Below are 13,275 nucleotides of genomic sequence, written 5' to 3'. Positions count from 1 at the left end.
GCAATTACATATTCTTTCTTCATGTAATGGAATCATTCTCTTTGAAACTTTTTCTTTTTTTTTCCATTTTTAAAAACGTCAACATGTGATGTTAAAGCAATGCATCATTAAAGCCTCCAGCTCAATATCCATGAAAATTGAGCATCAATACAAAATCTTCAATTTCAAATTTCTCGATTTTTCCTAAGACCCATTAGCTCAATTGTTATCGAGATGGTGTGATAAATCAAAGGTCAAGGGTCTATTCTCATAGGCGATGGTGAAGACACCTTGTACAATGTAAAAAATGGATTATGGCTCCACTTGGCTAATCATAAAGATGGATGTTGTCAAGGGACCACTCAAGTTGGTAGCCAATGGTTTAGATGTCCCTTGACTACAAGTCTTGTAAATGCCATGTATATATATGTATATATTCATTTATATATTTATATTTATATATGTATATATATATACACACATATATATGTATGCATACATACATATATACATATATGCATTTGTGTGTGTGTGTGTGTCCATACCCACACACACAAAATGTTCTTATTATGTGATTTTTTAAGGCTACCACTCAACTTGACATTGCAAGACGGATCTCTTGTTACATGGCAAATATACAACTTTTTAAAAGCTTTTTAAATAGATTTAAAATCAGAGAAGCTTTTTCTCCACGTATTGTGCTTTAATTGCAACTTCCAATTATTTTCTCCCATGTCTCTCTCTCATTGCAAATTGGCCATTTCTATTGCACATCAATGTGTATATGATTTTTAAATAAGCTCAAACTATAACATTGCTTACTATTGATTTAATTTAACTCAAACTAGCTAGTATCCCACTATTATGGGGTGTTTATTTAGTTATGAGAGTTAAAATCGGGTGTTTTATGGCACACATTTATATTGTAGAAGAAATATTCGTAATGTTGCAACATGCTAATTTGCATATGGATGTGTGCAGGCATGCACTTGTGCACATAGTTTGAACACTACAAATATAGATTTTGAACTTTAAAACCTAAGCTGATAAAATTTTAATGGAGATACTTTGGCCATTAGGGGCCCCAACATCTGTACTTGCATAGGTCTAGCATGGAGTACTAGTATGACTAAGGTAGATTCAATCCTCAAATTTTAATAACTCCACTCTTAGGATGTGAGGCTGCCTAATTTTTGCAACTTTTGGTTGAGACTTAGACCTTAGTTTAGTTGTAACCTCTGCTCATGCTAGCCTCTATTGGCACGAAAAGAACCTCTTCCCTACCTCTCTATGAATATCTCTTGCTGAATTATTGGAAGCAATGTATTAAATGGTAAGAAATAAGGCCTCAATATGTAGATGTCACAACAATTTATGAATAAAAGGCAAATAGAAATGCAAATTGACGGTGCTACATGCCGTAGTTCCAGCCTATGTACCTTTCCAACTCACCCTGCCCTTTGCGCTACTACACGGTGATTCATGTAAGATTTGTTTTATTTAGGGTAGTGTTTGCTTTGCTTATGGGTTTATTTAGTGAAGTGTCGATTGTAGAGCCAGTATGAGTCTGCCACCACAGCCTCACCATCTGCGTTCCGGTGCCAGTGGTAGTATGCATGGGTTCTGTTTCTGATTTCGAGCATCGCATGTCCAAAGCTAGCTTCCCTGAATGCAGAGTATGCCGGTTGCGGCTCTGTAAATCTGAAATGGATGAAGACATACAGCTTTGAGTGTATGTAAGCATTATGTGCACACGCGCAACTTTTGATAAATGCCAAGTCCATCAAATTCTCATCTTTTTGCCACTACACGAGCCTCGACAACTATTATCTTCCTTTTATATGGAGCTAGCCCATCAAATTCCTTCTAAAAGACGTGCATGGAACTGTGTGTACAGTGCAGAGTGCAGGAAACAAGAGGAGAGTTTACTCTGCAGCAAGCCCTTCAACATTTCCACCATCACCAATCGTCATGTAAATAGGTGCAGAGTCGTTCCGCACCGGCAAGCATTCTCCATTCACAATGTTGTATGCCACATTTGAAACTCGGTACTGTAGGCAATGTTGTCATGTTATGTGAATCAATTAAGACATTACTACATCTATAAAACAAAACAAAGAGAGATGAACTTGGAGGTCAGCTTTTGTTATCTCTAAAGCACCAAATGCGGTGTGGTCTATCTCCAAGATTAACAAAGTCAAGCTTTTCATCACCGAATGGACACTAACTCCGCATACAAGACTATAGGCATCAAATCTATATAGGTGCTATACTAAGGTTGAAAAAACAACAACCAGTCACTCAGAAGCGAAAATCACTAGTTTTCAACGTAGAAAAGCAATGGAGAAAATGACACTTACTGTCCTCTCATATGCATGCACATGGCCAGCAAAAACAATGTCAACCTTGTACTGTACAAACCAGGCCTCAAACTGTACACGCATGGTTTCTCCCTCCATGTAATGATATTGATTACTATTGTACCATGGTGAATGCAGCAAGACTATTAACCATGGTGTTTTAGATCGATCGACAGCACCCAGTTCGTTCTGCAACCATATATACTGTGGAGTGTCCTTACCTGCAGCAAACTAGAATCGGTTATGGGTTGTTTTTCTATAACTATCCTCAAGCTTCTAACGAATTGAACAATCCGAAGCTATTCTCATTGCTTAATCCCACCCTTGACACGTCATACTTGCACTGATGCAGACTACAAGTTCTAGTTTTTCTCAAAATTTAGTTAGAGGTTTAACTGCATCAACTTTTGAACATCCTGTAGAAAAAGGGACAAATCATTAACATACCATATGCTGAATATGAAGAGAGAACAATGATGTGGGCAGAAGCTCTCTTCAGCGCATACCAGAGGGCTGATGTACTGTTAGAAGAGGCATGAGGAACTTCATAACGATGTAGATATGGTTTAAATGGCTCAGTTTCACCCTGAACGAAGTACAAGCAACATTTGACTACTAAGTATTCAAAGAAAGCACCAGAATCTCATGGTTGATCCAAGAAATAACAACAATTAGCCTATGAAATACTTGTACCAAATGGCAATCTCAGTTTATAGAGCTTCAAACATGCCAACATCAACAAATATGCATCTACCTTCAAGATTTTTGTTTCTACAAATTTTCTCATATACTCCTGAGTATGTTTTGTTTTATACTCCTGGGCACATTTCCCACCGCACCCTTGCACACTACGAGATGGGAGATAACTCTTGCACTGACAAACTCATTCTAACAAAGTGAAAACCTTTCACTCACCATGCAAAAATCCACACAGACTTGCATCCGAACTCAAAATCTTTAGAAGTTAAGACTTGTAAGGGCATTGTCAATCACCAATAGTATCTCCTAAGAGAATATGAAGTCTTTGTTCCACATATAAGAAAAAGCATATACAATCAGCCCATAAGCAATAAGGATGCATTTATCCTTCATTTTCTATCTAGGTAACTTGAATCTAACCAACTCAACATGAATACGAGAAGAGAAGCCCATCTTTAATCATAAACACTGGAATGTTCAACTTTTGTGGACAACAGAGACTCTACATGCTTCTTCTTGGTCTTAAACAAGTGCACATTAGCTCATAAATCCATCTCCAAGGCAAATGTTGTAAACCCTCAAACACAAAAGAAAACAAAGCTGAATCCAGCTGAGGAGGATCCTGATCAAATTGACTACATCACTTTTACATTTGAGAGTCTTTCTTTTGTTTGTGGTTCTTATTAGACTGTGAGACTCTTTAGAGCAATATATCTGTCTCATATATCCCACTAGTTGCATACTGTGCAAGCACCCAATTGTGCACATCAGGTAGGTTATACCATAGACTTGGTGCCATGTGAACCACACATCCCAATGTTCTTGGCCCTGATCATTAATGAGAAACATGGAGCTAAAAATTTCACAAGACATCATGCTACTTGAATTTTGAAAGACAACTTACCAGTTCCGGAGCATAATCAAGCTCATGATTTCCTGCAGTCCAAATCCAAGGCTGATATGCAGTACTTGGTTCTAGAAACCGACCCCAGCTATCCCATCTTACATTATCATGATTGGGATAATCATCAGCATAGGACAGATCACCCACATATAGCATTGTTTGACCATGGCTTTGCATGTAGTGATGAAAAGTCATGTTAGAATCATAAGTTTGCCCCAAGTCACCTGCCAAATGAACTTTAAGTCAGCAGTTATTTTTCTGATTAATTCACAAAAGATTAGGAAAGGAAGGCGCTAGTAAAGTTGAATGAAATGTAATAGTATGTACCAATGATGCCAAAAGTGTAAGCTGCATCAGGACCAACTTCTGGGGGAGTGACAAACCAAAATTCTCGAGCTGATTGTCCTTTCCCAAGTCTATAATAATATCTTGTGTCATGCTGCATAAGTTCAAAATATGCCTTCACATACTTCGTGAGAAAAGTAGATTCAATGGAACTAATCTTTATGTAAAACTTAGGCAAATCCCTGGCACAGAGTTTCATCAGAACTTTGAAACAGAAAGCTTTAGAAACATAGGTGCTCCTAGCTGTTTTTGCAGCATCATTCCAATGATCTTGCAATGCATTCACTTCAAAGGCACCTTCACCCCTGAGGTGACTGAAAAGCGCCCACTTAACAACAAAACCTAATAATCATTAGTGCTCTTGGTCATTTCAGGGGGTATGTGGACCCTGCTTTAGAGCCTAAGTGGGAGCCAATGACACAAAAGGGAGTAACGTGCTACAAAGTATGTGCAAGAATCCTTGTGAACGCCTGCATACCTGTTGCATAGCTCTTGATCCTTCAAGCCTAGATTAGTTAGTACAAAGGGACCAACTAGCCTCCATACATCTCTAAGTTGACTGCAAATTTATTGACTTTTCATTTAGACTGATTGCCAATGACACCCTGAAATGTTATTTCTCCCACATAACCTCACAATATTATAGGCTGTACAACTATTCCGGAACCCTTCTTGATTATGTCTATAGCTGGTATGCTTACTTTCACTATTCATAAGCTACAGTCGCTAAGTATGACAGTGGGTAAATCACTCTAAACCATAGCACGCTACAACGAGCATTCTTGAATTTCATACTCTAAATTATGCACACTATAATGAGCATTCTTTGTTTTCTTACTATAAAGATCTAGAACTTATCTAACCACTTATGTTGCCATCATCCAGAATTGTTAAAACCTGGTTGGACAAGCCTGAGTACTAGTTCTGGATTTATGTAGTAATCTCAATTCAACCTAAAAGCCATAACTTTTACACCATTGCTTGACCCTAGCAGGTCAACTTGTTTTTTAATGTTGACTGAGGAAGCCCAAGTTACTAGCTCTGGATTTGTGTGGTAATTTTACACTATGTGGGCTTCCTTGAGACATCCATATCCGTTCTTGAGAGAGAGTCAGAGTGGAGGAGAGAGTGAAGGATCAGGAAGGAGAAGCCTTCTCCTGCTCTTTTGCTCCTCTACCTCTTCTTGGCAGTGTGAAGTAGAGCATGCCAATGGTGGATCAAGAGCTTAGCACATGAACTTGGATCCTGTGGCCGTCTAGTACTCCCTTCGGCGATGGACTACAACAACAAAGTGAGTAATAGGTGAGCCTACGACAAACTTTGAATCCTTCATTGATTTCATGGGATTGAGACAAAGAGGCTTGGTGACTTGGAGCTAGGTACGAGCCAACTAAGTGAGAGGTAGTCTAATCTCACACACACACAAGAAGCTTTTAAGAGAATAAGAATCTGTCCAAAGTCCCAATCATTGAATATCCACAGTGAGCTTTCAACATTCCCTACCAAGTGAAAGTTCTTACATGGAGGCTACTCACGGGGATCTCCCTGCAGCCTACAGGGTATATGATGCATCATTGCAAGATCTCTAGTGGTTGTCTTCTACTACATGTGACGAGACTCCTGTTCTTATTTCTTGCCCACTTCCTAGATAGGTCTAGAGTTTCCTTTCTTGAGTATGGACTTAAATTGCTTATCAATATACAATCATCTCTAGTGGTAGAAGTTGTTGTGCTAAAAAATTATTACCCACTAATTAGCTCTTTATAAGAGCCCCAAAACTATGAATAACCAAAAGTTTCATTAAACAGGGAGTAGTTCTAGAGTGTTTATATGTCCCACATATAAAACCCCAATTAGGCAGGATCCTTCCACGTCTATAAATAGATAGGCTGCCCACCATTCACCCCTATCCTTGTCTTGCAGGTTTCAGGCATCAGCCCTCTTCCACTAGCTGTCCAACCTCTAGTGACTGCCACTACATGGTCTACAACTATCACCCAGCTTCCCACTGCTGCCAGTGATCAGCTTCCATCATCTACATCAAGTCTTTTTTGTGTTTTCAGCACTTTTCTTCATCAGCCTTTGCTCCGACTAGTGGTTACTGTACTCAAGTTCCATCTCCGCTGGATGATACATATCAACACCTCCATCAACCTGCTCCTAGGAGAACCACCAACTGTTGGATAGCTCTACTCTTGAGCATCTTGTACATTCATTTCTTCATTTACAGCATTCATTCATTCACTTCAGAGTTCTCTCTCTTCTCTATTTGTGTTTGTGTATTTTGTATTTTGCATTTTGAGTTTTGCATCTTGTGTTTTGCATTTGAGTTTTGCATGTCATTGTTTGAGTCTCTATGTTTCAATCATGGTCGAACTTTTTGTGTTTCCTTGGTGCAAATCCTAGGATATCTTCACATGGTATCAACGCCACTACTCTTGTAAAGAGTATCTTGCAGATATTGTGGAGGCTTGGTTTTGTGTGAGGTACATGAATGACATGTAACTGATTCATAATATCTTAGACGCCTTCTTCTCAAGCTCCCCCAATGTCTTATCAAGCTTCTCCATCATTGGAGACCCTGAGGAGGCATTATGGACTTGGCAAGGAAGATGATACCCCACCTTCACCTTCACCTTCATTTTCTTCTCCTACTCCAGATTTTAGTCACTTGATAGAGGAGTTTGAAGAGTACTTGTGCATCATGTATAGTCGAGCTTACACCTCTCCTACCAACTTTGCCACTACATTCGGACCAATTGGTGAGACTAATCACCTCTCCAATCATGGAGGACATACAACATTTGGGACGGCTAGTGACTTACTTTCATCTTTGCTAGGCCTAGTGTCAGGTCCGTACCACCCCTTTGAGTTGTATGAATCAAAATCCTCTCCTATTTCTCCTTTTGGTGTGTAGGATCTGGATGCTTTTTAGTATGTAAACTTGAAAGAGGGGACTCTTGAAGCAGGCATCCTTCATCAAGTACCTCTTCAGAACAAAGCAAAATTAGGCATTAATGCACTACAATTAATTGTTAATGCATTCCATAATTTTGGTTGCTCAATAGTTTCCTTGCTTGCTTCTAAGATTTGGGCCATTTCTATCTATTTCTGAGACTTGACCCATGAAAAACTTCTACCCTTTGAAACCGCCATTTCCTATGACTATGCCTCCCTAATAGCCCCAGCCAAGAGCCTCCACCTTGAAAGGGCCACACCCCATTAGCACAACCCCCATATGGGCACCAGCCCCCCCTCCCTCAATGAGCATAGCCCCCTACCTCTCCCTGCACCACGAGCACCATCAACCTCCACCCCCTCCCCCTTTCCCCTTGCCACTAGCTCTGCCTCCCTTATCACCCCTACACCCTCCTTCCCACCCACAGCCAACCTCTGGATAGGATGTACTGCCTTGTCACCTTCCACATCCCCCCCAAACCCTAGATACCACACCTCCTCATCCCTCATCACCCACACCCCCTACCAAACCCCCTTCTAGAAGGCCCTTAGTAAATATTTTGATTCATTAATTCAAACTTGTTCATGAAAAAAAAAGATTGCATAGTGAACATTTCTAGATAAGGTGTGATATGAAGGACTCCGTGTACATTTTTATTGACACGTAGTCTTATCTTCCTGACCAAAAAATATCTAAATAATACTTTATCTAGATATCCAACCTTTTAGAGGCCATTCATATACATGATAAATATTAGGCACAAAAACTTGTTCACACACGAGCTACGAAATATCAAAGATATCTAAAATTGAACAAAACAACAAACACATTCTATGAAATCAACCTTGGTTAAGACTTCAAACCAATAAACTTGGGGCCTCTCTTTCTCTTCCTGCTCACCACTTTTCAAATCCTATTTTAGCTTATAGACAAATGAAATTGACACAAGACAAAAAGCAAAGCTCAAGCATACAATGGCTATAGAATTAAATCCTAATAAGGAGGTGTAAATTCAAGCATACACAAGACAAAAGCAAAGCTCAAGCATACAATGGCTATAGAATTAAATCCTAACAAGGAGGTGTAAATTCAAAAATTTTCCCTTGTAATGTCTCCACAAAACTCTGAGATAAAGATTCATGTCATTTCTCTATGAAAAAACAAGATTCAAATCAGCTATGCAAAAGTCAAAACATTAATTGTCAACCATTCCATTACAAATACACCAACATATTGTGCCAAGATGCACTTACTTCCCTATGAGAAAACGAAATTCAATTATGTATGATGAAAGAAACCGGAAAACTTGAATGTTTGAGCAGTAAACTTGTTTTTCCTTTGTCAAAGACTTACCTCAAGGTTTTTGAGTGTACAATGATGAATGAATCCCGATGTGTAGTTGTAATATTTGTATTTCGTTACAGTTCCTTTGGTAGTGTAATTGTAATTTCCCTTTTCAAGGCCATAGTGAACAAACTTAGATCCGATTTCTGAAGGTGTGACCCATGAGATAATCATTGCCCTTCCTTCATAATCTCCCTGAGTTATATGTACCTGCATCAGTAAATAACCTTAAATATTAACATAGAATCACAAAGGAGTTTTGTGATTAGTTAACATGATCTTATTGCATCTAGACGAGCAAGACATGCTCTTGATTCAATGTATAATGCACTCCCCATTTACTGGCATTAAGCCCCTCAGTGCTATGTGACCCATGTGAGTCATGTAAGAAAGTGTGCTTTAGGCTCTTGTGACCTCCAGGCCAGGCTGTGGTCACTTTGATGATATGCACCCACATGCAGTTACGGAGGAGCAAGGCTTTGTCTCATGCAAGTGACAAGGGACAGGTATGGTGATGGAGATAGGGATGTGATTGGGGATGACCAAATGAGAGGGATGGAGACAAGGGAATGGCTACTGCATTAAATAAATGCATATTAAACATAAGAATTGTAGAAAATGAAGCAAATTTGAGAATGTGAATGATTATGTCATCACAAATGTGTGCACATGCACGGGTGTGTGTGTTTTTCTCTGTCCATGACTCCATTATCATAGTATCATGTGACAAATATGAGTGCCTGCATACATTGTGTGTGTGTGTGTGGGGGGGGGGGGGATGTGGGCTATCTGAAATCAAATTTTCAAGTTGAGTTTGTGTGCATGTGTATGTGTTGGAGTCAAAATGGTACACTAAAAGTGACCTAATTTTGAGTTTTCAAGTTTGCGAAAAAAAAAATTCTTTTAATGCCATTTATCCTCTCATGTTGGATGATGGACAAGGAATGGGGGGACAGCTATGCAAGATAGCATAGGGAACATCCCCTTGTTTCAGGACCTGACATCCCCCCAGTCTTGCGCTACAGAGACAGAGTTCCTGCATCCCAAGGCCCCATCCCAGCTATTACTTTTGTGACTATGCTTTGCCTACTCAAAATAACTTGACTATCCTGGGTGTAATGTCTCCCTTAACAATGCAATTGGAAAAAGATGGTCCAACAGGCACAATGGAAACTAATGGTCCACTGCTAACACAACCAACATCTAATCATCAATCTTGCATTCTGTCCTTACAGAGGATCAACTCCAGTTAGTTTGAGCAATGGGAGTACTGTGAGACTCTGGTTTTTGGTGAGATATCAGCATACTCCCCCTTATAAGCTCAACTTCATGATTGGCGCCAATATTCTTATCAGCGCCTCATAAATCATCAAGGCAACAATACTTGGACGAGGTATATTAATGGTTCAGCTTGCCTTCCCTAACAGTCCTATGGAGTTGGACAAGAACTCTACAATGATATTGAAGAATGGAATCATCTATATCATCTCCTAGTACATCAGCTTCACTTGATTCAACCTATGCCACAACTTTCCCAGTTACCCAGTCACTCTCCTCTTCCCAAATTTAGCAGTGTAGAACCTAGGTCCAACCCTACCGAGGTGGGTGTCTCAACAAAGGTATGTGTAGTGCGTTCTAACAATGGACCTCTATAGGATTCCCTATTTACCTAATACTGTGGAAGGTGACATCTTCTCCCAGGAGCAGTACTAGGTAGCCATAACAATACCTCCAATTTCACAAGTTTGGCCACCAGTCTTCTGCCTATCCCACATTTGAGCAAAAAGGCCACATAGCAGGATTCCTCATTAAACACCACTAGGCCTCAGGTTGTGTGTCGCCCTCAGTATTTGTTCCTTCACCCCTCCCTTTTCCCCCCAAAAGAAGAAAAACTACCTTGATCCCCTTCCACCCCACCCCACCCCACCCCACCCCTCCCCCCCCCCCCCCCCTCCCAAATCTTCCACGACCACCCCACTTCCTAAGACCACCACATCCTCCCACACCCCACCAAAAAATGTCTGTCATGCTTAGAGTGGGGTAGTGGATGTTATCCTATAAGCCAGCCACCAACCACCATTGCATGACCGACATTCACCTTCATCCTCATCTTCTACTCTGAACATGAACCTACTCAGCCAACCCAAAACATAGTTTATGACTCCACATTTGGGATCCTGCAATGTCAACAATCTCCATAATCCTTACATTGAACTGCACAGGAAGCTAGTTGTTTGACTAGAGCTTCTGAAAGTTGTAGCCAAGCAAAGGACCACTCAGATACTCAAAAACCACATGCATGAGGGCTCAAGAAGACACTCCCAAGTGCCTTTTTGACTTATTGGGAGTACATTATGAGCACCCATGGCTGAAGCAATGGTGTTTGCATTTCGATAGAAGTGAGCCTTCTCCATAAAGTGGAGATCATGAAACTAGTGCATCCAAATGAGCACTCTATGTTGAGCTAGATGTTAGGGATCTCTTCCTTGCGCACCTAGAACTATCCTATGTAGAGGAGGCTTGTTCTTTTAAGTGGTCGACTATGTCAACTTGTAGGTACCACCCTCTCGAATCACATTCCCCGTCCTTATGCCTAGACACACCCGGCTCGCCTCTAAATCCATGCTATGGCTAGGTCTTTGACTCCATCTACAAGAGGGATGAGGTCACATGCAGGTACAGGAGGTGTGGAGCAGGGACTGGAACAAAATTGGGACTTTAGAGCTGGTGGCACTCATGGTGGAGGAGTGGAGAAAGATTTGCAAGGAGGCGGCCTTGCAAGGTAGGCAGCAATGTTGGGAGGAGAAGGCAACCCTTCAGAGGGACCTAGGCACAAAACAAGAAGTTGTTCCAGGGAGAACCCAAGTGAGCTTCAGGAATTCGAAACCCAAGTGACCTTCCAGGGAGAAGATTCATTTACCTGCTGAGGAGCGTTGTGGCCTTCAGGAATTCGAAATACATCACTATCAAGAGGCATGTCAACTGTTGCTGCCAGCTTACGCTTGTAGGAACTAGTCAGTCCACCTTTACAAAGGCCTACATTTAGAAGTATCACAACCGCAAACAGTGGTTTGATTCCCATCCTGACGAGTAGAGAATATCCTGTAAAACGATTCACAAAGGTAAGGACCAGTGTATTAAATCACAACTCTGAAGTGTATATTATAATAGGCTTCACTGCAGTGACAATATAGCTTATCTATAACAGGCGAATTATCCGGAAGGAAGACACTACATGCCTTAAAAGAACCGCGTATAAGGCACGAAGACATTGTTACATCTGAATTATGTAGACGGATTAAGGGAGAAATTAGCGTGCGAATAATGTAGAAGGATTAAGGAAGAGATTAACGAACGAATTATGAGCAAGAATTAGGAAAGGATTACTACATGCGAATTATGCCGAAGAATTAAGGAGGGGATTAGCATGCCTTAAAATAAAGAAAAACGCTGTACACAACAGACAGGAAGTGGAGTAAAAGCAGTAAAATTTGAGGAGGAAAAGGATCAAGACGAGAGACTGACCTCGATCAGGAAAAGGAAAACCGGAGAGACGGCACGAGTGTGTCTGTCTGATAAACGTACATAGTTATATACTCCATTGTTAGAGCGAGCGAGGTGGCAGGAACATGTGGGCCCCACGGAAGAGATATCCATGCGGATACGCATATGACCCCGCTCGCATAAAATTATAAATATAAATTATAAACAATTAAAAAATGCGCTCACGAGTCACGATATGTAAAATAATTAGCAATAAGCAAAGTAAGATGGGATCCAACCATATTCCTTGCTTCGTCTTTTTCCACTTGTTTGTATGCCCAAGGTCCAAGGTTTCAGCCTTCCCGTTCACATAAGAAACTAGACTTGTGGGGCACTTCTGTGGTATGATAGCATCAATGTTAATGGAAAAACTTTTCTTAATCAAACTTTCAACTTTGAACTTTTAGGGCATTTTTCCGAAAACTTTGGATAGTGCTTCGGGATTGGAAGTTAAATGGGCTTCACTTTCTTCTTTTCACGTAAGCAATTACACTTCTAGCCACTTCTATTGTATGTTCTTAGTCATGAGGCCACACCTCAACATCAGTGTTTGTGGAAAAGTAATTTTCAAATCAAACTTTCACTATGAACTTGTAGGTCCTTTTTCCCAAAACTGTGGATAGCGTTTCATGATTATAACTTCTAGACTTCTGGACTTCTGTGGATAGTGTTCACATAAGAAAGTAGACTTCTAGACTTCTCGGCACTTCTGTGGTATGATAGCATCAATGTTAATGGAAAAACTTTTCTTAATCAAACTTTCAACTTTGAACTTTTAGGTCCTTTTTCCGAAAACTTTGGATAGTGTTTCGGGATTAGAAGTTAAATGGGCTTCACTTTCTTCCTTTCACATAAGCAATTACACTTCTAGCCACTTCTATTGTATGTTCTTAGTCATGAGGTCACACTTCTATTGTATGTTCGCGGAAAAGTAATTTTCAAATCAAACTTTCTTTTTCCCAAAACTGTGGATAGTGTTTCATGATTATAACTTAGATGGACTTTACTTTTGCGAGGAAAACTTAGCAGGTGTTTTTTCCCAAGGCTTTGAATAGCATTTCACAATATTATAGCCAAAATAGACTCTTACTCTTTGCAAATCATAAAACCCACCATTCTCCAACTTAATTTCCTTTTCCCAA

At 40.2% G+C, this 13,275-nt stretch overlaps 1 protein-coding gene across 1 annotated transcript; it reads right to left on the bottom strand.

Annotated features, from left to right (window-relative positions):
- Nucleotides 1-1,456: 1,456 nt before the first annotated feature.
- Nucleotides 1,457-12,135, bottom strand: LOC148027715 (purple acid phosphatase 2-like). Its single transcript, XM_087688939.1, has 9 exons — nucleotides 12,116-12,135; nucleotides 11,511-11,692; nucleotides 8,600-8,800; nucleotides 4,270-4,381; nucleotides 3,943-4,166; nucleotides 2,787-2,925; nucleotides 2,340-2,560; nucleotides 1,909-2,030; nucleotides 1,457-1,680 (listed from the first exon to the last, which is right to left on the bottom strand). Exons 2-9 carry the CDS (start codon nucleotides 11,670-11,672, stop codon nucleotides 1,509-1,511), a joined length of 1,353 nt encoding a protein of 450 aa, XP_087545065.1. The 5' UTR covers nucleotides 11,673-11,692; nucleotides 12,116-12,135; the 3' UTR covers nucleotides 1,457-1,508.
- Between the last annotated feature and the right edge of the window lie 1,140 nt (nucleotides 12,136-13,275).

Source organism: Lygodium microphyllum, chromosome 12, assembly GCF_053477565.2.
Source record: "Lygodium microphyllum isolate KBCC chromosome 12, Lygodium_microphyllum_v1.1.10, whole genome shotgun sequence".
NCBI lineage: Eukaryota > Viridiplantae > Streptophyta > Polypodiopsida > Schizaeales > Lygodiaceae > Lygodium > Lygodium microphyllum.
Note: the sequence above shows the minus strand (reverse complement) of the source record. Positions and strands in the feature narration are given on the sequence as shown.